This window comes from Bombus affinis, chromosome 14, assembly GCF_024516045.1.
Source record: "Bombus affinis isolate iyBomAffi1 chromosome 14, iyBomAffi1.2, whole genome shotgun sequence".
NCBI lineage: Eukaryota > Metazoa > Arthropoda > Insecta > Hymenoptera > Apidae > Bombus > Bombus affinis.
Window position 1 is genome coordinate 8,481,095 of NC_066357.1, and position 23,063 is coordinate 8,504,157.

Here is a 23,063-nt window from a genome sequence, read left to right on the forward strand (position 1 = left end):
GTGTATGGACTTCTGTAATATACCTACTACACTAATACATTTTTATAACTTAAAAGAATAACTCATTTTATTTATGTTTTGTAATAATGTCTTAATTATTTCGCTAATGGTCCTTATTGGATTAAACCACGCCATCATAAAAATATTTTTCAAAAACATCTTTTATCTGAACGTTCACTATTTATACTAATTAAAGCATTTTTAAACGACTCTTAACCTAATACAATCGAACTTCAATAACTCGTATCTCAAGCGAAGAATTAAAGAATTAAAATCTTACAAAGGTTTTCGAATTATAGTGACTCGATCGAAGTTCGACTGTATTATGATCATAAAAAAGATGTAAAAAAAGAAAACAAGAAACAAAGTTTGATATGTAACAGGTACTCACTTGGCTCGGCTACAGCAACTCGGCCTTCAATCCGATCATCTACAGCATCTTTAACACAGAGTTTCGAGAAGCGTTCAAAAGAATTCTTACAAAGGGTGCGCGAGCCCGAGGAAACCAACCGTCGACTAGCGAATGCGGAGAATTTCGATCCGTGGTTGTGCAAAAACGAAACGGGTCTATGATCGAATGTAATATTAGTCCAAGATCAAGCGCGGACAGTTGTCAAGTCGGAATGATGGCGCAAAGACATCGCGATACTATCGTCAGTGCGATATAATCAGACTCGAATTTCTCCCTTCAGATTTATCGATCTTCCTATCGAACTTCCTATCGCATTTCGCCTTCCTGCGCATTTCGCGAATCTAAATACAGTTAAAAGATTTTCCATCGCGGTCATTAATCCTATGTAAGTGATTTCATTAATAACACGTTAACACGTTGACTGCCACACGAATTTTATATATTTTGCTCTTTAAATATACTATATACTTAATTTTTGTAAAATATTGTATTTGTGCATTTTTTATCTAACAGTGTTATCTAAATTATTCATATTGTTGAAAATTTGTTAGTTCCTAAAATTTATCTTATTTTAATCATTCGAAAAAATTTGGTAACATGCGTCATCGATAACCATCGTGGCAATCAACATGTTAATAAAACCATGTCGGAAATATTATATCCCTCCTGTCGTCAGTCTTGCGCGTGGCACTCTACGTTCTTGGTACGAATTTTTCGGTCGAATCGAAGAGCGTTACATGAACATATCCATATATAGTAGTTACAAAAAGTACCTTTATTTTTCATTTTCATTTTCACAGTATCACATTTTTTTCTTTTTTTTTTTTTTTGTAGTCATATGAAAGTACTATTAAATGATACAAAATTTACTATACCTAAACCTAATTAATTAGTATGTAAATGCTATAATAGATACAATGGTGTAAAAATACTTTTTATAGCCACTGTAATTTTTCAAGTTCCCATAATGGTAACAGGTGGAATAAAAATTACAATCATCTAGAACAGTAATCGTAACTGTCGTTGTCAACTTCAACGTTAAACTTTACTGTTTCATTATACAGAAAATGTATTACAAAATCTGCAAATGCTTTTCGAGATATCGAATTCGTTGACTTATCGAGTTCTCCTCGACAGATATTCCACGTATTTCTCATATCATCTGCAACAAACAACCAGATTTAAACCACGTACTTTACGCATAAAATATCTCGAAATAATATAGATTTTATCGCCATGAGCAACAGTCACCAAGTAACAGTACGTTCCCTTTCTTTTCCTTTCCCCTCTCACCCCAAACAGAAAAAGGTTACATGTGGATTTTTTTTGCTGAATATTTTTCTTTCATCCATGGTGAAAGGGGAAGAGAATTTATCGATATAAATGGACGGTTAAGAAAAAATATTTACTTAAAGACAATCACCAAAAGGTAGTTCAAAACATATCCGTGAGACATAATCTGCTCTTACACTAAAAGGAATAAACACGAGCTATCAAAAAAAAAAAAATCGAACAGGAGGATATGAATTTAAAAGTAAAAAAAAGAACAAAAAAAAAAATAAGGATTAAAATTCGTGGGTAGAGAAATTCGAAACTAGTATTTAGGTAACGTTCTCATAAAGCAATTGTAATTATAAAATCATGTTAATAGCGCATTTACGATGTGAAGCTGGATGTTACATTGAAGTACTAATAGTAACGTCTCTCGAATCATAGCTTATACATACTAGTACTAGGATCGCGGTGGAATCCGCACAGATTCATTTTCCATCTTGTAAATAGTCATTTATTTATTTTTCTATTTGACGGGACACCAACACGCGATCCACGTATTTTTGCATTGTAAGCGATATTTCGTTTAGGTGCTAACGTGTGGCAAAACTGTTGCGCAACCCGTCGAATCTCAAATCTGCGTCACTTATCTAAACGAAAAAAATCTTTGCAATATGCAACCGACGCTCATAGAGTCTCTTCTATCATCTATATCAGCGATTTACAATGTGTACTGCATTCCGATAAGAGAGAGACTACAGTTAGAATATCGTAATAAGATAAAAAAAATACAGAAATCTTACGTTTTTTCTGTCGGAATGATACGTGCACGAAGTCGATGTATACTAATGATATATCTGAATGATCGTTCTCTGTAAATATATTAACGTAAGACTTCCACGCGAATATTAAATTTGTAATATTTTATTACATCCTTATCATCCTATCTGTTTATTAATAACTCAAATATTCAATGTCTTCTCAATTTTTTATTTTTTTAAAAAATAACATTTTCTGCGTCAAAACGTGTCTTGTTTCATTCGAAGCATTTGTTAAGTGAATCGGTTTTGTATCTTCCCAAGTACGATTGCTTTTTGAAACTTGAAGAACGTCAAGAAGATTAGAAGCTGACTTTGGTATAATGGGATACAATACTAAAGCAGCTACTCGTAAATTTTCCAAAGCTAAAGAGATCACAGCTTCAAGTTGCTTTACAGAATCGGGGTCTTTGGCTTTACTTAATTCCCATGGTCGATAATGATGAAACATTTGATTAGCAATGTGCAACATATTCATCACAATATCCACTGTGTAATACAAATTATATTTCTCATAATATTCCTTAGCTTTTTCACTTAATTCTTCCAAAGCTATTACATTTTTACGAGCTATCTCGGATTTTAAAATATTTGTATATTCGGCTGAATTATATATTATTCCGTCTGGATTAATACTTTTACCAAAACAACGATTAACTAAATTACCTAGTGTATCAGCTAGCTCAGAATTTAGTATATCCTGAATTTTCAAATTGTTATAATCTACAAGGAAGAAATAAGATATTAGAAAATAAAGAAAGGGCAATATTTGAAACATATACCACACATTCTTTGTCTTACTTGCATCTGTGGGCAGCATTGCATGTCGTAAGAGAAAATATCTTAGACCATCTTGTGTAAAATTATGCATTGCTTCAAAAGGTGATATTACATTTTCTTTGGATTTTGACATCTTTTTATCTTGAACAGTCCAATGTCCATGACATATAAGTTTTTTTGGTAATTCAAGACCAGCAGCCATTAAAAATGCTGGCCAATATATACCATGAAATTTCAATATATCCTTTCCTATAACCTAATTTAGAAGTATTCTTAGATTTGCATAGTGACATTCTCAAATTAGAACAAAGTAAAGACATTCACTTGTACTGTTGGTGGCCAAAATTTTCTAAATGAATCATCTGGATATCCTACTGAAGTTAAATAATTGACTAATGCATCCAGCCATACATATACTGTATGAGATTCGTCAGAAGGAGTAGAAATTGCCCAAGACACTCTCTTGATAGGTCTAGAAATACTTAAGTCTTGTAAATTGTCTATCCACGGAATCAAGTTCGTGCGATATATTTCTGGTTCTATTACATTTGCTAAATATAAATTCAACCATTAAAACTACAATTTCTTTTAATTAAACCAAATTTGTTAAATCGAATTGTATATATACCATTTTCCAACCAATGTTTTAATTCATCTTTAAAAGAAGACAATCGAAATTTATAACACTCTTCCTCCATCCATTCTAACACATCCCCTGATTCTGTATATGCTTCATTAATATTTGTGGAATTCTTTTTTACTACATCTTTATCTGGGACAAATGCTTCTTCTGATACATTATACCAACCAGAATATTTTCCTTGATAAATATATCCATTTTTTTCTAAACGATTCTGCAAAATTTTAACTTCATGTATTTCTCTATCCAATCTTATTGATTAACAATCTATAAGTTTAACTACCCAAAAGTCATGAACTGCTTCTTTATGTCGTTCTTCAGTTGTTCTAATAAACTTTGAATATTCAACATCAAACATATCACACATTTCTTGAAATTGACGTGAAACCCGAGTACAATATTCAGGAATAGGTAAAGTCACATTACTTGCAGCTTTCTGGACTTTCATGCCATGTTCATCTGTACCTGTACATAAAAACACAGAATGTCCTAGCATAGCATTGAATCTAGCTATGGTATCTGCCAAAACTGCTGTATAAAGATGTCCTATATGTGGTCCTAAGGAAAAGTAACAAATCAATGTTTTAACATTGACTGTCATAATGTATATTTCTATGCATTTATAAAACAAATTCTTCTATGTTTATAATAACATACCAGCATTAACATAAAATATAGGTGTAGTAATATATATGCTTTTCATTGCATGATCACTAAAATTCCTTTTTTTAACATAATTCCATGGTTGTGTTCTTGTCGTTACGAACGGAAACATCCATAAAGACTGAATATGACAAGATCTTGACAGATGGACTGTAACTAAAATTAAAATTAATGTATATTAGGACTATTCAAAACAATGCAAATGCATAAGATATAAAACATCTGAAAATCAAGTGTAGTAATTGTAGTTGATAAATAACTCAATATAAATATTTTACTTCATCATTTATTTTCAGAGCACTATATACAAATTCTGTATATCCACAGTATCAAATAAAATATAATTACAATAAATTTTATATGCAAATATTCAATTATTGTAATTCCAATTGTATTGATTCTAACTGTGCTACAAGATCCATATACTTAAATTCATCAGGCTTATTAGTAAAAGTTTCCAATAGTTGTAATCTCTTTGTATTATCTGTACAATAATATAATTGTAACTCATTCACTAAACACTGTGCTTCTTGCACGTTAATGCATTTTTTATCAAATTCGCCACGCATAAGAATAATTCCTTTATCATCTCTTAATTCTGTATAATGAACCAAAGTTAGACATTCTGGTGCATTCTCTTTATGCGCTTGATACCACAAAAGTGGTGTCATATGGATCTCTAATCCATAAAATTGACTAACAATGAACTCATATCCTTGTTTCCTAGGTAATGGCAACAAAAACGTTGTATGATGCTTGCCACGTTCGAACATTTTATCAAATTGCTCTGGTGTTAATATACCACATATGTAATCTTTATCTTTATGATAATCTTTCCAAATTTTTACAATCTCATCCTTTGATTTATCCTGAATCATGTCAACTTTCATTATGGTATTTAACTGAGCCTGCTCAGGTTGCTTGTTCTGTTTCAAATATGGTTTTGCTTGACTTTGATAGTACTTATACTCGTCTTCCTGTTTCTCTTTAATTTAACAATATATATATATATATATATATCAAAGAAAGCAACATATAATACTTATTTATGAATAATTATTAAAAAGTAAAAACAATTAAACAGTATGTTATATCACTCACATATTTTTTCTATATTTTTATATTTGTTATATTTCAATAATAATAAACGAATAACACATATATATAATAAAAAAAAGTGTATCGATTTTCATTTAATACATTAATAATAACAAATATTAAGTATTTGCAAAATATTATATAGGTTATTATACCTTTCCTTTCTTGAATCTTCTTTTCTTCGTTTTCCACACGCTGTAAGAATTCTTCTGGACTAGTTTGTTGAAATTTCGCTATTTTATTAGCATATTTCTCAAAAAAAGGATTTTTTTCAAGTCTTTCCAAAACTTTTTCAAGCTTTGTACAAGTTGTCATAATGTATCTCTTATTGCAATTGTTTGTACGAAAAAAAACGTTTTTCATAAATATTAATATTGGTAGTCGTATCGCTTGTGAAGAAATTGCCATTGATCATTCAATGTTTGTTAGTTATTAATTCAACAATGTAAACGTAAAAAAGTTTTCGTTACACGTTCATCTTACTATATATACATATATAGCATACATCTTAGATGTCGCTCAGTACTTTACAAAATTCGGAGTATTTTGCGCTGAATACCATCAAAATCGTAAACGGAAAAGTGCTTGTAACATTTTCTAATCAAGTTTTCATTCAATTTAAAGCAAACTATAAATAAGAAATGTAAAACGCATTTCGTATCAATTTCTAATAAGTAGCACAAGGTTCCGGTACGATCAGTAATGTATCTATGTATATACGAATATACATCCTTAAAAAAGTAATGGTACTTTTGACCTATATTGCTCTGAAGTACATTATATGTGTGTACAATAAAAATTATAAATATTGTTCACGATATTATATATATTTTTTACAAATTTCAAAATTCTTCTACATTACTTGTTTCACAAAGAAATTATCTAAGAGTATAATTCCATACTCTTAAAAATAAGTATTACAAAAGTATGCCAATATCAAGTAGAAAGAACCAAATCTTTTTAAATCTGTTTAATTTACTCATTTTACTCGTATTATTTCTCATGTAAGGTATAAAAATATAAAATTATCGAAAAAGATATGAAAATATAAAATATTCTTGCTTGTTCTTTCTTAGTTTTCATTTATCTTGCCAATGAATATCTTTTTCTTTAAATGCTAAATAATTGTGACAGAAAGAAAAATGCGACTCGGGAGAAAAAGTTCCATTTTAATAACACATGTTTCGACTTATATAGACGTCACTGTAAGAGACGGTGTTCATTCGAGGAATCGCAATCAGATTGATACAGGCCTGGCGAAAATCTAGTACCGCGAATTCAAGCGAGTTATTTTGCACGATTAAATTTTGAGACAGTGGTAAACTCGTAGCTAGGCCGAACGAAATTTTTCTCGTAATTAAAATAGAAAGTTTCCGGATGGTTCGATCGAAAAGATAGTGTGGTTAATTAATAGCAATTCGTTGATAAGGACTCTGACTTGAACGCCGCCCGTCGTGACGCATCGTTTCCGCAACGTCAGTTGCTCTCGTGCTTCTAGCGAAAGGGAAAATGTCGGCGTATTAGTGGGGTTTTGTTGTGCCACTAGAGAGTGACTTTTGGGCTACCTGAGCAGATTTTTATCGAAGAAAATCGTCGATCGTTACGACTTTGGGAATAGTCAACATCGTCGAGTTTGCCAGTAAATGGCGTATAAGTCCTATCGGGTACGCTTAGTACTTTAAATCAGGTTCGAGTCCGACGTGAGCCAGTCGTAGAAGTCCGCCGTCGGTTCTAGCGGAGGAAGGATAGAAATAGGGAAGCCAGGAGCAATATGTCGATGCAGTTGGCAATGTCAGTAGCAAAGAATGAGTTTATTGTGGGTAGCAAATACAGGCTGTTGAGAAAGATTGGCTCGGGATCCTTTGGCGACATTTACCTCGGTATCAACATCTCTAATGGTGAGGTAAGGAGTACCGTTTCACGTGAGACGACCTGCCAGCACATCTTCCACTCCTTGTCTTACTTCTTTTCTTTTTTAATTTTTCATTCCATTCGTAACAAGTTATTCAACTATAAGTTCCTATCGTGACAGAAATTTCTCCTTATGATACTAAACGTTATTAAACTTCTTACGAAATATGTTTTTTTTATGATATTGTTATTGGTTACATGAAATATCCATTGTTTTCCCTTGGAGAATTTGCAACTTGTAAACTTTCCGTTTCGGTAAAGTTATGTCTATTTAATCGACATACAGAATTACAATTTTTCAAAATTTCATAGCCTTTATTTAATTGTAAACGATCATCCAACTTTTTGCAATGTGATTGACCTCTATATGTAAAAAAGAACAGTATATTTATTGTTTATGTGTGTAAATCGTAAGACAATGTTTATTATTAAAATATATATATCTGTAATGTTTGTCATAAATTAGTACAAAGTACCAAATAAGCGTTTAAAAATTGCTCCTATATCGTTAAAATTCTTTTCTGCAGAAAGTAAAGTTCACGTCTAAAACCTGTTTTTATTATATTGTACTGTTTTATTCTTTGTGTTTATATGAAATTGTTTTCAATAATTCTATTCTACAGCATATTACATTTCCTTAAAACTTTACATAAAAGTTTTTGTTATTATATTTTTTGCTTATGAATATTGTGTGTTATCGAATTACATTTTATATATCAAGCAATTGTTTTTGGAAATAAAAATAACACAAAATTAATTACTAAGGTGTAATAGTGATTTCATTATTGATATATGATGACAAGTGTTAAATATTTAATATATAACATATAACAATTATTTTTATATTAAATACAGTTTGGTTGTATGTATATGTGTGCAAATTTTAATACAATATTAAAATAATAAATATAATAAAAGCATAATAAATTATATAACTTTCTATATGTACTTATAACATAAATATTTATTTATTTAAAGAGTGCTAAATGAGAGTAATTATGTATGCCATGCAATAATTATATAAATAGTATAAATTTAATTGGTAATATGTGACATATAAAAAAAAATAAACATTTTATATAAAGACAAGTATGTATAGGAGACAAAATATTCTAAACCTGTAATAGTTTATGTACAAATTATATTAGCTTGTTTTAATAATAAAACATATTAGGTATATTATGTATTATTCTAGGAAGTTGCTGTTAAGTTGGAAAGTATACGTGCTCGACATCCTCAACTCTTATATGAGTCAAAGCTATATAAAATTTTGCATGGTGGTATAGGAATACCTCATATACGTTGGTAACTATTACCTTTAACAGCTTTTCTTATTTTTAAAGAGATATCCAACATGTTACAGATATTGTTATCTAGTGTGTGATTAATTTATAAAATAGACAATTAAGTTTGCTTTTTGAATAAAAATACAATTTTACTGTTATTTTCTTGTTAAATGTAGGTATGGGCAAGAACGAGAGTATAATGTACTTGTCATGGACCTCCTTGGTCCATCTCTTGAAGACCTCTTCACCTTTTGTACTAGAAGATTCACAATAAAAACAGTCTTAATGTTAGCAGATCAAATGATTGGTAGGATTGAATATGTTCATTGCAAACATTTTATTCATAGAGACATCAAACCAGATAACTTTTTAATGGGCATTGGCCGTCATTGTAATAAGGTATATTTTAACAATGTTAAATCATAACACAATCTACAATGTAGATTGTATAATAATTTTCATTGTAATATCATGATAATTGTTTCTAAACTTTTAGCTTTTTCTCATTGATTTTGGATTAGCTAAAAAATATAGAGATAGTCGTACAAGACTGCATATAATGTATCGAGAAGATAAAAATTTAACAGGCACAGCAAGGTATGCTTCGATTAATGCACATCTTGGAATAGAACAGAGTCGCCGTGATGATATGGAATCACTTGGTTATGTGCTTATGTATTTCAATCGCGGATCTCTTCCTTGGCAAGGACTTAAAGCTGCTACCAAAAAGCAGAAATATGAGAAAATAAGTGAAAAGAAAATGTCCACGCCTGTGGAAGTTTTATGTAAGGTAAGTTTAATATGTTTATGAACTTATAAATTTTCTATTAAAACTAGAATACATTGTATTATTTAGAAAGAAACTTATTTATTAATTTTTTTTAATCAGGGATTTCCTGCTGAATTTGCGATGTATTTAAATTATACACGAGGTCTACGTTTCGAAGAAAGTCCAGATTATATGTATCTTCGCCAACTTTTCCGTATACTTTTCCGTACATTGAATCACCAATATGATTATACTTTTGATTGGACAATGTTGAAACAAAAAAATTGTCTCCCTACTTTAACATCTGGAAATGGTCCAGGTCAATCCGCACCAAATGCTCAGGGGCAAGGACAAGCCCAAGCTCAGCCACCAGCTCAGACCAACGCTCAACCAGGTGTTTTTGCTATATCATAAATTATACTGCATATTACATTATCTTTAGTTTCTATACATACATAAAAAATGTTATATTGTTAACATACATGTTATAACATGTTATAACATGTTAACATACATACATGTTATAATAGCGACATAATAATTTATACAAGTATTTTCTATAATGTATAATCAAGAGCATAGTGAAAATTGAATATCTTTTTTCGTTTTAATCTCTCTTATAATTGCAAAATTTGATATATAAATCATTATTGGCATTAATATTCCATTTCACTAGTATTAATCGTCATTTAGTATATTATTCTTCATTTATATAACATACAATGTACTGTTTGTTTCAGAAAGGATAAAACTATAATTCCTTGTCATTGCATCAATCCTATTTGCAGTTATTGAAGTGTCCAAGACCAGGTACTCAACTTTGTATGAATGCCATGCAAAGAGTCAAATCAATCAATCCTCTAAGTTTGCATTAAGGAGGAGATTTATGGTTACAAGCGTATCGTACACGAGTAAAGGACAATGCCACAGGTACACGTTTGTGAATTCGCTAATTAGTGAAAACTTCAATGTATTCTCAGTGCTTAGAGTTTTGGTTGATCCACCTCTTTGTGCTTAAAATCCAAGTGAAATCAGCCAGAGGTGGCTTGTTCTTATTTTGTTATTACCTATTTAATTCACCGTTGATAATAATTGAAATAAAGGTTTTGATGCCCCGAAGACCTTTGTAAAAGATTACACGTAACGGTGTAATGTGTGATTTAATCGAAAATCCGACAAACAATTTTCATAGAAAGAAAGAGAGGATGCGGTTTTGACTACTCTTAAGCATTCGGGGGTAATTAAATGAGTACATCGTATAAAATTTTATATCTATTCTACAAATAGAAACACAAACGTGAGGACGAGTGAATGATTATGCGAGAGTATGAAGAAAATATATGTGTACTGAGAGATAAATACAGTTTGTTGCTTCCTGATTTTTGTTTTATTCTCAGTACAATACGATATAAATATAACGTGTGCAACTTCGAGAGAAATGTTAATATTTTTCTTACATAAATTATCATGTCAATGGTATCAAAGATTTTTCTTTAATACTATTGACACTATGGTAACACTTTCTTTCTATATGAGTATATATGTATACATACATAAATATGTATATATATACACACACAATGTAGACATAAACACATACATGCGTATGTCGAGTAAGTGGAAGTATCTTTGAAATAAATACTGGAAGTAATATTACTATTAAGGCAGCAATTTAATTTCTAGATACGTTGTATCGATCAAGAAACGAACAAATTATTAGCTACTCTGACCTAATAAACTTCACTCTTTACTCTCTTTCTTTCTGTGAGTATATTTAGTCGATCATGATAAATAAAATGAATATTAAGCAGATTTCTCTGTATTGGAGATGGATTACAGATTGCTTTACATTTGAAGAAAAGAATATATACAAATAGTACATAAAATACTTGATGCATGGAAAGCAACTCTGTAACCAGTTCCAGCCAAAGGACTTCCTCCATATAGTTTTAATGGCAGAGACTGTGCAGTAGTATTTCCCGCGCTATTGCTTCGATATTAAGTTTATGTTATGTGACTTACGAGATCTTTAACCGATCGGGCAGTTGGTTAATATGCATAATGAAATCTCGTACACGAAGTCACGTTAAACACAGTAGAAGTTTTAAAAAAATTCGTTTCTGTCATTGAAAATTTTTGTTTACATCAACCATTCTAGTTGCGTCAATATTCACGTCTATGTTCCAAGCACTACTTCCAAAATGATATATAATCAATAATGTTAACTCATGTCCTTACTATAAAAATATTCTTAAAAAATAAAAAAAAAAATAATAAAAAAATGTCCAGTCAACGTTAGTACGAACCAAGATACAAGGGATAATACGACTGGATCCTGTGTACCGTTATATTTTGGAAGGACAATTTGTTTGATGAAGTTTTTAGACAGTAATAAAAAGAAAAGAGATATAATCATTAAATAACTTTGAGTGAATGTATGGTTTATTATTATTATTATTATTATTATTTTTATTATTTTAATATTATTACTATTATTGAGAATTAAGAAAATGAAAAGCAAAATTAATGAATAAAAGTGTGTACTACTATGCAGCGAGAATGAATGAACGAGTAAGTTAATGAATAATTAATGAATAAGCACTTATTACTATCTGGTATGTATGTATGTATATATAGGATGTCCCGTGAGGTATTCAACAAATTTTTCCCACGTGTTCAGCAAATCATTCTGAATAAAAAAAATGTCATATACTCTATAGATTTATTTAATTTCGTTATCCATCAAAAGTAATACAGTGGATGAATAGTAAAAGAACAATTCAGTTACGTTTTTTACATAGGCAATCTTCAAATCATGTATGTGATGCTAATCGTTATTTTTAATGAACTTACCACCATATTTATATTATAACAGAGTTCTTATAAAATAAAATAGTTATATAACAAGATAAATAAACGAAATGTTGATTGCTATTGATAACTTGTGTACTCATAAGAGTGAATTTATACATTCTACTTAATCTTGTATGCTAATTTTAATGATACTAATATTTCTTATTTTCTATATTTTAATCGTGGAAAAAAGGGTGGTACTTCAAAAATCTTGTATATATGTTTTTAATATATATACAATATATATATATACAATAAATAAATAAATAAATATATATATATTTATATATATGTATGTGCGTGAGCGTGTCTGTGTATATGTGTGTGTGCGCGCGCGCGTGTGTGTATATTCTTTTCTATTAATATTATAGTAGTAGAAAACAAGATAAAATTTGTATATGAATTTGAGATCAATGTAATCTACATCTTACAGATTGGAAATAAGGAACTGAACCATTATACTTGAAACAAAACTAAACATTTATCGGCGATTACGAAACGAAATAAACCTATAATGTGACGACCTATAATGTATATTCTTTTTATTCTTAATGACGTAGCAAATACGTAAGAAAAATTTGTTAAATACCTCACAAGATATTCTGTACACAGATAATGCTTTATATATGTGCATACATACATACATGTGTGTATGTATAATAAAATTATGACAGTAATTAAGATATACGTTATTTCATAAATAATGAAAATCATCAACAGTTTATTGCTCCTTTTATCGCTATAAATAAAAAGTGGAACATTGTATTATAGTCTCTATTTCATTAAGTGTCAATTTTGATGGCAATACACGATTATCGTTATCCAGAATGGTAGTAACATGTTGTTCAAAATGAACGATATACTTGCTCCCGAGAACTGTGTTGCGATATTCTTGTCATATGGGATATGTAAAGGATATTTATGTAAATATTTTTAAGTCATATATTTGACAAATCTCAAAAGATATTACACAGAAGCCACAGAGGCGCGTAACTTTATCGTTTAAATTGTTAATAGTAATAATATTTGAGTTTATAAGGTAACAAAATGTGCTGCAGACTATCAGCTACAATGCACCGGTCATCGTGCTGTAGTCAATTCGAAAATAAATAAAAATCGCACGCTCCAAAATTATGTTATCGCTAGATTCAATCCGTTCCTTTCATCGGATATAAAAAGTCAATTATTCGTTCTTTTGTACATATAAAATAGATTAACTATGTGTATAAATATAACAGAACATCATTGGCTACCACAACTTATGCGTAAGTGACCGAAAGGCAAATACTATAAAATTAATATTTTACAAATTTATTGCACTTACCACTGCTTTTGTGGTAGCATATTTTTCCACATTAATATGTTATATTAAGAATTAACAAATGAAAATTAATAGCACAGCAAAGTATGAATTTTCCTAAGTTCCTGCGTTCCTACGTTAACAGTAAAAACTTGTTCTTGACCTTGATGAGGAATAGCGATTTCGGCAGCAAGCAATTGACTTTCATGCATTGCTGCAGTCATTTCACGATTTGGGAATACTGCGAAATTAGCTTCAGCCATTCCACCTACTGTTCTTTGTATAACTTCTTCAAGGACTTCATTCTACAAAATAAACATAAAAGTTTTAATTTTGATTTACAAACAACTATAATATTGTATATTTATAATTTTCTACTGATTAATGACTTACAATCAATTGATCAGTTCGATCTTTTAATTCTTTCATGACTATTTCCCGTTGTAACAATTGATAAACTGGCATTGCCTTTTCTAACACTGGGCCTTCCATATCACGTGCCTTATTACGTCTTAAATCAGGAACGATAGGGAATGTCATGACTTGTTTAATATCCTGGAAAACAAGAAAAAAATGTTGATGAAAATTAAATAAATATGAAATAATATTTTTTGAATCTTTCATTTATATAATAATTGTTTTGTAAGTTACTTTAGTAAGATCATTAGTTTTTTGTTTCAATTCCTGTATTTTAGCATCAATTGATCCCTGTTTTAATGGAAGAGGAGTTATTGGATCCAAACTTTCTAACTTTTGACGTAATATATCAGACATTAATTTCTTTCTTTGTTGGTTTTCACTGTTTAACGCTTCTTTAAGAGCAGTTATCTCTTGCATTAAGAACTTATTGTCCATTGATTGCATTCCAGATGCTGCTGTAACGCTTCCAGACATATTGTCTGCTCCAGACGCAGACATCATCGTCTTCTTTCCAACAGATTTTAATTTTTCCTTTAACTGGCCTCTCTCCATTTCCAAACTATCAATATCTGTCTGAAGGTGATCCATTGTTTCCTCAAATTCTTTTTCCTTTCGTTTCAATTGATTCATTGCTTCTTCCAATTTTCTTTTCAACTTTTCTACATTCAATTCATGTTCATGTTGTTGAGTTGCAAGTTTTTTCTCTACAACATCTTTTCTCAAAATCATTTCACATAATTCTTCTTGTTTTTCCCTAAGAGCTAATCTCGCTTCAAGTATATCACTATCTCTTGCTTCTAATTTCCTACTAAGTATCTTAATTTCTTCAGCTTCTTTCTTTGCTGCTTGTGCTCTTACTTTGATAGGCTGTAAAGATTCACTTTCCGCATTTTGTTCTCGTTGTTGTGATAACTGTCCACTTATTGCTAATTCGTTTTCACACTCTGCCATTTTTTGTGCGAAATTGGCTGCTAACTGTTGGATACTCGATAAACTTCCTTTAATCGTAGCTACGGGTCCAACATCTTCCGTATCATAAACTTTTTCGCATGCTATAGAAGCCATCTCCTTCAATTTATCTGCACCAAGTCCTGTATCTAAGTCGCCATTGGTAATAATTGCTTGCACAGCACTCTTCAGCAAAATCTGTAATGTTTTCATCATCTTCACAGCATGTTGGTAACACGTAAAAAGTTGTTCACTACAGTCTTTATCCAATCCTAAATTAGATTCTGCATTATGAATTGCAGCAGCATGATCTGTCAATACTCGTCTTCTAGCTGACTTTAGGTGTTGTTGAATTACTTCACATGTTGTCTCCGCATGCTGACAAAGGAGGCCTAAATCACCACTGTCTCCCTGAATCAAAGTTTTGATTGCAGCAGCATCAGTCACAATAGCTTCACAAGAACTGTCCAACATCCTCGTACCATTGACTACCAAACGAGCTTGGTTGATGGTTTCTCCAAATAACACAGAAAACATAGTACAAAAATATCCACAACATTTCTCGATAGCATCCATTGGTAGATTCTCGTCTAATTGATCCTTTTTAGCTAGTTCTATCAAGGAATCCAAAGATTTTTCCTGTGCTGCCATTTCTGGATAAACTGCTCCAGCCTTAAGTAACATTTCAGGACTACATACATTTAATGCAGATTCAAAACAACCAAGGAACGTTTGTAATGCATACATGTATGAACAAAGACGCGATCTGAAGGTATATTGTGCTACTGAATGACCCTTTAAGATAGCTGTTCTATCTACTTTATCCAATGATCTATATTTTTCTCGTACTTGTGACATAAGTATCTCGGTTTTTTGTATCATTCTTGGTATAAGTAAAAGTGTTAGAATAGCATCGTGATCACCGCCACGTGCTAAGAATGCAGGAGACATAAAAGATAATAAATATTTCACATGATTTCGAGCTTCTTCGGCTTCCAATCGTCGTAATTCAAGATCAACAGCTTTTGTTTGAGCACGGGTTTCAGCAAAGGTTTTTTGGAAATCTAAAATTTCTGCTAATTGTTGTTCTGCGCCCCCCATTCCAAATTTAGAGGTTTCAGTTGATTGCACACGTTGTTGTAATTGCAAACATTGATCTTGTAATTGATGAGTGAGTTCGCGGAACTTTGTAATTGTAAGTTCACGGTCCGTTAATGTTTCCAAAGCCGCATCTCGATGTCGATAAGCATCGCGCGCTGCTCCAAGCGCTAAATCCAATTCTTCTCGCAATTCTAGTTCTAATTCTTTCGATGATTCAGCAAGTTGATCAGACATATCCTAAACAAAAGGATGATTATTTAAGCAACAATTTTTTAAGTAATGTTTAGAAAAGATTTTACGTACTTGTAAGGCTTCCAAATCTGCAACGGCTTCTTCCAATTCTGCAACTTTCTCTTCTAATGCCATCTTTTTCTCACCAAGTACTTCAACCATTTCTTCAGCACCTAATGCTGCATCAACCTATTTGATGAAGGAACAAATTTATATATATGTCGAGTTATCATTAGGGTTAAGGGCGTGCAACGAATCTTCACTCGAATTAGCCATCGTTGTTATACAGTAGAGATAATGTTTATTGTATGGTTATTACAGAATTCGACAAGTAATCGCGATGATTGGACACTCGAGATACTAATATGACAATGGTCTTAGGTTCGATAGTGAATCCACGGTCAACGGGGTAGCAAATGTGCTTTCTTCCAAAGTCTAAGAAGTACTCGACTTACTTGTCCACAGTACAAGTATTAGTCAATTAATTCTTTGTTAAAACGTAGAGTATTCACTGATCGTAAAGACGCTGTATAACTCGTTGATGAGATTGTACGTGAATGACTTCTCGTCACAATGATGCTGCAGAGGAAAACTATGATGGGGTGTGTCCGAGGATACGAGATCATCAGATTCATCGAGGAAAGCCTTCGTTCGGAAAGTGAGGGAAATGGACGTTGCTGTTAATTGATTAATTTCTATGTTAGTGGTTGAAGAAGGATGCTAACCGCCCTTGAGAGAATGTTGCTAGCGGAAAGCGTCGTTCGTGAAAAAAGCAGATTTCCCGCACCTTCCCAAGGTGATAGATTTAGGGACTGTTAGGACAAAGACTATTTGTCCGTTTGAAGAACCTTAGCTAACTAAATCCTAAGATTTATAGCGGATCCTTAGGCTAGCTGGAAATATACTGTGAAGGTGTATCAATATCTGGCAATTATCTTATCCGAAAGATAGGGTCTTCGTGTGGCGAGCCACAGGTTAGGAACCGTTGGAAAGTTTACTGTCGAGTGGCGTGGCCCTTTAAGACATTGTCGAGTTGTTGTGAGTTGTTAGTTGTAAATTGTAAGTTGAGTAGTTAAACAAATTTAGTTGCCCTAGTTTTATCACATTACTACGTTAAGTTCAAATTAAATAGTTATACGTCTGTTTCAATCACAATAAATCTATATAATAAATAAAGATCACTATAATTCTTGCTATTATAATATTAACAAAAAATTACCCATTAACAATTATTAATATTTCTTACTTGTTCTTGTAAATCTGCTATCTGATGTTCCATTTCCTCTACTCGCGTAGACAATTTTTCCTTTGTGCGACCTAGTTCTAATATTTCTGACTTCTTTTGATCTAAATCTTTCTGAAGTTTTTGGAATTCATGCTTCTCATGCGCAGAAAGATCTCGCATTCTAACAAGAGTTTCTCGTAGTCGATTGTTTTGTTGTTCCAATTGTTTTATTTCATAACTTGACACACCACCAGCAGAACCCCCTCCTGCAGCCTGCAATAATTATACAGCCATTATATATTAATAATCTTTATAAAAAATAAGGATAGGAATCAGACGATTAAATCTAGGTATAGGTAATGTAAGATAGAATAAGCTAGTTTCTGTAGAGATAAGGAAATGCAGAATAAGAACTATTGTGTAGGAAACGGAGCTTAATATCAGAGGAAAACCAATGAAACATTATAATGCTAACAATGTCCGAATACACTGTTACAATAAAATCTACCCGGAAGTTCGTTCATAAGAAAATCCTTCATTTAAATCCTTCTACTCGTTTTCTCTCACACTTATGATAGTTATATCATCCCTCTTCAATGCTCGGGATTTGCGCGATTTTTAATGAGCCTTGCTAACATAGTACGAGCGATGGCGGGGCACACGGTTAGGTCTTACCTCTCCTTGACTGGATAACTCTCGCTGTGTCGTGTGGGTACCAAATATTGGAACAGCTGACTTTCCTCAAATGTCGCTGGCGACTAATAGCTCATCGTAAGTCACACACACACGTGCGCGCACACACACACACAAAACAAATCATAATTGGATGAACTATGAAATACTTTACCCTTTCAGATACTTCTGTTCGTAATATTTCCAGATCTAGTGTTTGTTCTTCAAGTTTTTCTTTCAATTGCTCTAGTTCAATTTGTAATGTTTCAGCCTTTTCTTCAGCCATTTCTTTATCTAATGTTGCCATTTCTACGGTTTCTGCAAGATCTGCCATTTCTTCTTGAAATTGTTCTCTAGCTGCATGTGCTTCTCTCGCTTCTTGACGCGCGCGTTGTAGCTCTCTTTGAAGACTAGCCTTTTATCATAGAAATAAATAAAAAAATGTTAAAATTAATGAAAACTATGAAACTTCATTAATCTAATTCAAAAGCTTCCATTACTTGGCTTTCCATAACTTTCGTTTTGAATTCAATAAGTTGTTCAAGTTGAAGCTTTGTTTTTTCAAAGTCTTTCATTCTTTCTTTGTCTTGCATTCTTTTCACCCGTAAAGTTTCTACTTTTTCAGTAAGATCACGAACCTATAATAACATATATAAAACACATTATTTTGTATTTGTTTTGTATATCAATATACAAATATTAAAATATTTTATTTCAGACTGTGAAAATATCTTGGTAATAACCAAGCAGAATTTCAGATAAAGTCAAAGTCTAACTTGCTGAGAAATGGCTTTAACCATTCTCAGTCTTTAAGTTGATTAGTCATTGATGGAAAACAAATTGGTGGTGATGACTAAGGGAACATTCAACACTTTAAGTCCGTTCAACAGATAAGTTAAGCAACAGAAGTTGAAAGAAATTTATGGGGGCTAGAAAATCTGTTTAAAAAAGCTGCAGTGTCTTTGAAAAATAAATATAATTTGAAAAAATAAAACTAATTTTATTAATATGATTTACCTGAGATTTCAGATTTTCATTTTCCTGTTGAAGTTGCAAATGTGATAATTTTTCTTCTACTACATTCGCAGCTGCTGCAGAACCTGCCATTACTTGACCAGGTACAAACTGTGGTTTCAAAGTCTCTACAAAACCTGTCTAAATTGCAAAGAAATTATAAATGAAACTATATTTTAACATTGGGTGTTTTTTTTATTATCGCGTTGGAAACACATATTTTACTAAAGAGTTGCATTAGATGCTTCAGTTTAAGGTAACCTTCGAAATGCTTTATTTTAATTAATTTATTTATAAATGATATAATTATAAATGTAATTTGCTATTGACGGTAATGAAAAAAACACCCTATATTTCCTATACAAAACATTATGTTTCAGAAAAATGTTGTTTCTGTATGTACATTCAGTAGAATTAGTCTATTTCAAAGTGATTAATGATATTAATTGTGACAAGAGACACCAACAAGCTACACCAAATATTCTATTAGTTCTAACAAGTGTAGGAAATTCAGTCAATGAGTTGAATTGTGTTATATGACACTGCAGTTTACAGTAGGCATAATATTAACTAAATCATCTATCATGTCCTAATCATTTATAAATATCAACTGCATTTATATCAGGGATGTAAGGCTCTTGGTAAACGATGATTAAATAAAAAGAAAGAAACAGGATGTTCCAAGTATGGATCACAAATTTATACCGCAATGCTGTTAAATTCCTATTCATAGAAAGATTGTTATCATTACCTCATTAATATGATGCTAAGGGGAATTCAGTATCTAATTGTTAAAAAGAAAAATGACAATTGTACATTTGAATACCCCTTCTCATGAGAAATTTTAGACTAAGCATCACAGAACTCAATTAACAAAGCAGATCCTTAATGGAACAGTGAAAATAGTGAAGGATAAATCAGTTCCACAATCCATTAAGAAGAAGTAAACCCATCAAAGTGCAGTGATGCTAATTTGAAGTCATGTGTTACAATGCTTATGATCAACAAACAACTAGTATGAGAAGGTTTAAGGTCAGATGAGAAAATTTAGATATTACAATTAATGAGTATTAATTACATTATTGTGATCATCTTGGGCCTTTGGCTTTTTGCCGGGAGGCGAGCTCGTGCTAGGGGACTTCTGAAACACGTACGTGCATTCCCATATGAATCATTCTGTGCCAACGGAATTATTTAACATGTGCTCAAAGTTTAAAGTTCACTACTCTGCGTTATTAGCTTATCTGGCACTTTAAACATTTCTCTGTAGCTTTTTATTTAATACCGAGTCACAGAATACGATTCTTTGAATATGATAGTAACAAACATATAAGTTACTTCAAATTTTCAAATATTTAAACATAGCAAAGCCAATCTTTTATCACAGTTTTTGAGAATTTATCACATATAGAGGTATATTCATATTTTATGGAAAACTTCATCTCATGTATTCATGCCTTGTTGAATCCTCAGAATAATTCATTCACTGTGTTCACATAAATAACTGATATATCAACTTATTAAAATTAACTATATAGAAATAATAAAAGCATGACCAGAACAACAAACAATACCTCGATGAATGAAGCTCCTTTAGATGTTGGAACTGGTATAAGTGATTCTCCTCCATCTTTACGTTCATGCTGTGATCCAGACAAACTTTCTGTACTTGGAGCACTTAAAAGTGTCCTACTACCAGCCAATGAAAGTCTTGAACTGTAAAAAACACAATGTTGGTATCTCCTAAGTAAATATAATTTAAGTTCTGACAATATTTACGATATTAAGGCTATATTCCCTTGCAATTACAACATAATTTAGATGCACATCATCAATTACAAATACATTAAATTATTTGATAGCATAGTTTTAAAATACTTTATTGATGTGTAAAGTGCTATAATATTTTTCCAAAAGTAAAAAATTATATATCAATTGCAATTTTTTATTCATATTCTTATTTATATTCTACATACATTTACTATAATGAGAAAAACTTACAAATGCATAAAAAGTGAATAACAGATATAATTCTTAGCTGCTTATATATATAAAAGCATTTAAGGAGGATATTAAGACAAATTTTTCAGGAATCAATCTTTATAAATTCTTACCCAGATAGTTTCTCAGATTGCTGCCTAGTATGGGCAGGAGAAGTTTTTCTCCGTACTCTTTTATGACCAGCATATGAATTTTAAGAATTTATTAATTATACTTGTCTCAAAGTACCTATTTTTTATTATTTCTTATATCAAAAAGTGCACAATAAGACCTAGCAATTTATATCTTATATATTAAAAATTATGATTTATCATTCAATGTAATAACTTACGCAGTAGGTTCATTCCTTCGACGTGTACTTATGCTAGCATAAAAATTATAAGATAAGTTAATGGCATTGTCACATGTAATATGCAACATTATCTCAATAAAAAAAAAAGAAAGGCGACATCTGAAAAAATTTAAGATAAAAAAAACCATATTACCTATTCAATCGACTTCTAGCACGTGCTGCACTGGTCTCGTCTGGTGTAGTAGCACTACTACCTGCTGAAGATGGACTAGCAGGTTCAGTTCTATTGCCTGCTTCATCCAACAAAATAAGTTGTGACTGACGTACAAACATTCCATGATTTTCAGCACACTGGTACAATAAAGATGTGTACAATGTAATTATGTGATTGCTATATTTTATATATACAGACAAATATAAAATAACCTACTTTAAAATAACATTGCCCTTTGATAGTTCCATTGTTCTTTCCTTTTGGTTCATCAAGTATGACTCCAATCCATTTTCCTGAAGCGAAACTTGGATGACCAATATAAGCAATTACTCCTTGACAGTCTTTGCCAGGAACCTCGACACGCTGTCCGACTTTATACGACATTTCAGCCGTGGAAGATTATTACATCTAGTTTCATACAGTTCATTTATTGTAACAGGATATCTCTTATCTCTTGTTCAACTGTTCAGCTTGTCAATTATATATTTGAATTTCGTTACAAGCACTTCAAACGACATAAATTCCCAATCACACTGACACATACGTTGCTCTACTAACTATAAAATTATTCGGCCACTTATGTCAGTCAGCTTCTGCCAGCTTCTTTAGACCGCTTCTATCTTATGTGCTGCTATAATTAAAGAATTTGAATTTTCATTTCTAAACTAAATAATTTTTATTGTATCTTCAAATTTGACTATTCTAGTAAAATCTAAAGTATTAAGATTCTGATTTAGTTATTCAAAATGACACCATTGATTCTTACTTGATTCATCCTCTTCTAATGAATACCACCACAATATCACTATAATAATTTCTGTTACTATTCAGCTAGATTTATTTTAAATATATTAAAAAATTAGAAAGTACATATTTTTCATCATTTCGTTTTTCTTATCATTCGAATTAATAGTATATTGCTCAATTTCTTTTAAAATATTTTCAACAAAAAAATATATGATTTATAAACCTGAGAATCCAAAATGAGAACACTACTCGTATGTATGCAAAAGAATATTAGGATAGTATCAAAATAAAAAATTTATTTTCTTATCATTTTGTCTGCTTTGTATTACAATTTTATTGTTTTAAATATGAAATAAAACATGTAGAATTAGTTATTATAACATGAACATATGTTAA

At 31.2% G+C, this 23,063-nt stretch overlaps 4 protein-coding genes across 12 annotated transcripts in view; 2 read left to right on the forward strand and 2 right to left on the reverse strand.

Annotated features, from left to right (window-relative positions):
* LOC126924224 (dopamine receptor 1-like) overlaps positions 1–1,423 on the forward strand; it is a 57,618-nt gene extending 56,195 nt beyond the window's left edge. For all 4 annotated transcript variants that reach the window (XM_050738477.1, XM_050738478.1, XM_050738480.1 and 1 more), the window contains exon 7: positions 384–1,423. In XM_050738477.1, the coding sequence (XP_050594434.1) occupies positions 384–668 (285 nt within the window). In that variant the 3' untranslated portion in view covers positions 669–1,423. The remainder of the gene's footprint in view (positions 1–383) is intronic.
* LOC126924216 (methionine--tRNA ligase, mitochondrial-like) lies at positions 1,165–6,391 on the reverse strand. Of its 2 annotated transcripts, XM_050738462.1 has the most exons (8): positions 5,839–6,391; positions 4,580–4,741; positions 4,206–4,480; positions 3,911–4,136; positions 3,607–3,833; positions 3,304–3,538; positions 3,169–3,225; positions 1,165–1,574 (listed from the first exon to the last, which is right to left on the reverse strand). In XM_050738462.1, the coding sequence occupies exons 1-8, from the start codon at positions 6,089–6,091 to the stop codon at positions 1,408–1,410; spliced, it is 1,602 nt and encodes a 533-aa protein (XP_050594419.1). In that variant the 5' UTR covers positions 6,092–6,391; the 3' UTR covers positions 1,165–1,407. The 2 variants fall into 2 exon arrangements, with proteins under 2 accessions (XP_050594419.1, XP_050594418.1); XM_050738461.1 differs by lacking the exon at positions 1,165–1,574 and having other exon boundaries at positions 2,654–3,225.
* A 574-nt stretch (positions 6,392–6,965) lies between these two features.
* Positions 6,966–13,636, forward strand: LOC126924229 (casein kinase I). The gene is made up of 6 exons (XM_050738486.1): positions 6,966–7,586; positions 8,790–8,899; positions 9,057–9,279; positions 9,377–9,670; positions 9,770–10,043; positions 10,390–13,636. The coding sequence occupies exons 1-6, from the start codon at positions 7,455–7,457 to the stop codon at positions 10,404–10,406; spliced, it is 1,050 nt and encodes a 349-aa protein (XP_050594443.1). The 5' UTR covers positions 6,966–7,454; the 3' UTR covers positions 10,407–13,636.
* Positions 13,431–22,842, reverse strand: LOC126924214 (dynactin subunit 1-like). 5 transcript variants are annotated; one of them, XM_050738454.1, is made up of 15 exons: positions 22,687–22,842; positions 22,137–22,551; positions 21,900–22,057; positions 21,746–21,778; positions 21,528–21,584; positions 20,988–21,129; positions 20,492–20,554; positions 19,417–19,554; positions 18,900–19,037; positions 18,575–18,814; positions 17,749–18,000; positions 16,575–16,691; positions 14,454–16,508; positions 14,196–14,357; positions 13,431–14,107 (listed from the first exon to the last, which is right to left on the reverse strand). In XM_050738454.1, the coding sequence occupies exons 2-15, from the start codon at positions 22,302–22,304 to the stop codon at positions 13,892–13,894; spliced, it is 3,939 nt and encodes a 1,312-aa protein (XP_050594411.1). In that variant the 5' UTR covers positions 22,305–22,551; positions 22,687–22,842; the 3' UTR covers positions 13,431–13,891. The 5 variants fall into 5 exon arrangements, with proteins under 5 accessions (XP_050594411.1, XP_050594412.1, XP_050594413.1 ...); XM_050738455.1 differs by lacking the exon at positions 22,687–22,842 and having other exon boundaries at positions 22,137–22,390; positions 22,464–22,680; XM_050738456.1 differs by lacking the exons at positions 20,492–20,554; positions 22,687–22,842 and having other exon boundaries at positions 22,137–22,680.
* Positions 22,843–23,063: the final 221 nt, after the last annotated feature.

What these genes read in the sequence shown, in the direction of transcription:
- LOC126924216 (XM_050738461.1), bottom strand. Translation starts at nt 6,091, where the DNA reads ATGGCAATTTCTTCACAAGCGATACGACTACCAATATTAATATTTATG. An exon ending in TATATTTTATGTTAATGCTG is followed by an intron (nt 4,481 to 4,579) that starts GTATGTTATTAT and finishes ACTTTTCCTTAG; the next exon opens with GACCACATATAGGACATCTT. An exon ending in AAAACATTGGTTGGAAAATG is followed by an intron (nt 3,834 to 3,910) that starts GTATATATACAA and finishes ATTTATATTTAG; the next exon opens with CAAATGTAATAGAACCAGAA.
- LOC126924214 (XM_050738454.1), bottom strand. Translation starts at nt 22,304, where the DNA reads ATGTCGTATAAAGTCGGACAGCGTGTCGAGGTTCCTGGCAAAGACTGT. An exon ending in GCTAGAAGTCGATTGAATAG is followed by an intron (nt 21,779 to 21,899) that starts GTAATATGGTTT and finishes TTTTTATGCTAG; the next exon opens with CATAAGTACACGTCGAAGGA. An exon ending in CAGATTTGGAAGCCTTACAA is followed by an intron (nt 16,509 to 16,574) that starts GTACGTAAAATC and finishes CCTTTTGTTTAG; the next exon opens with GATATGTCTGATCAACTTGC.
- LOC126924229 (XM_050738486.1), top strand. Translation starts at nt 7,455, where the DNA reads ATGTCGATGCAGTTGGCAATGTCAGTAGCAAAGAATGAGTTTATTGTG. An exon ending in TCAACATCTCTAATGGTGAG is followed by an intron (nt 7,587 to 8,789) that starts GTAAGGAGTACC and finishes GTATTATTCTAG; the next exon opens with GAAGTTGCTGTTAAGTTGGA. An exon ending in GGAATACCTCATATACGTTG is followed by an intron (nt 8,900 to 9,056) that starts GTAACTATTACC and finishes TGTTAAATGTAG; the next exon opens with GTATGGGCAAGAACGAGAGT.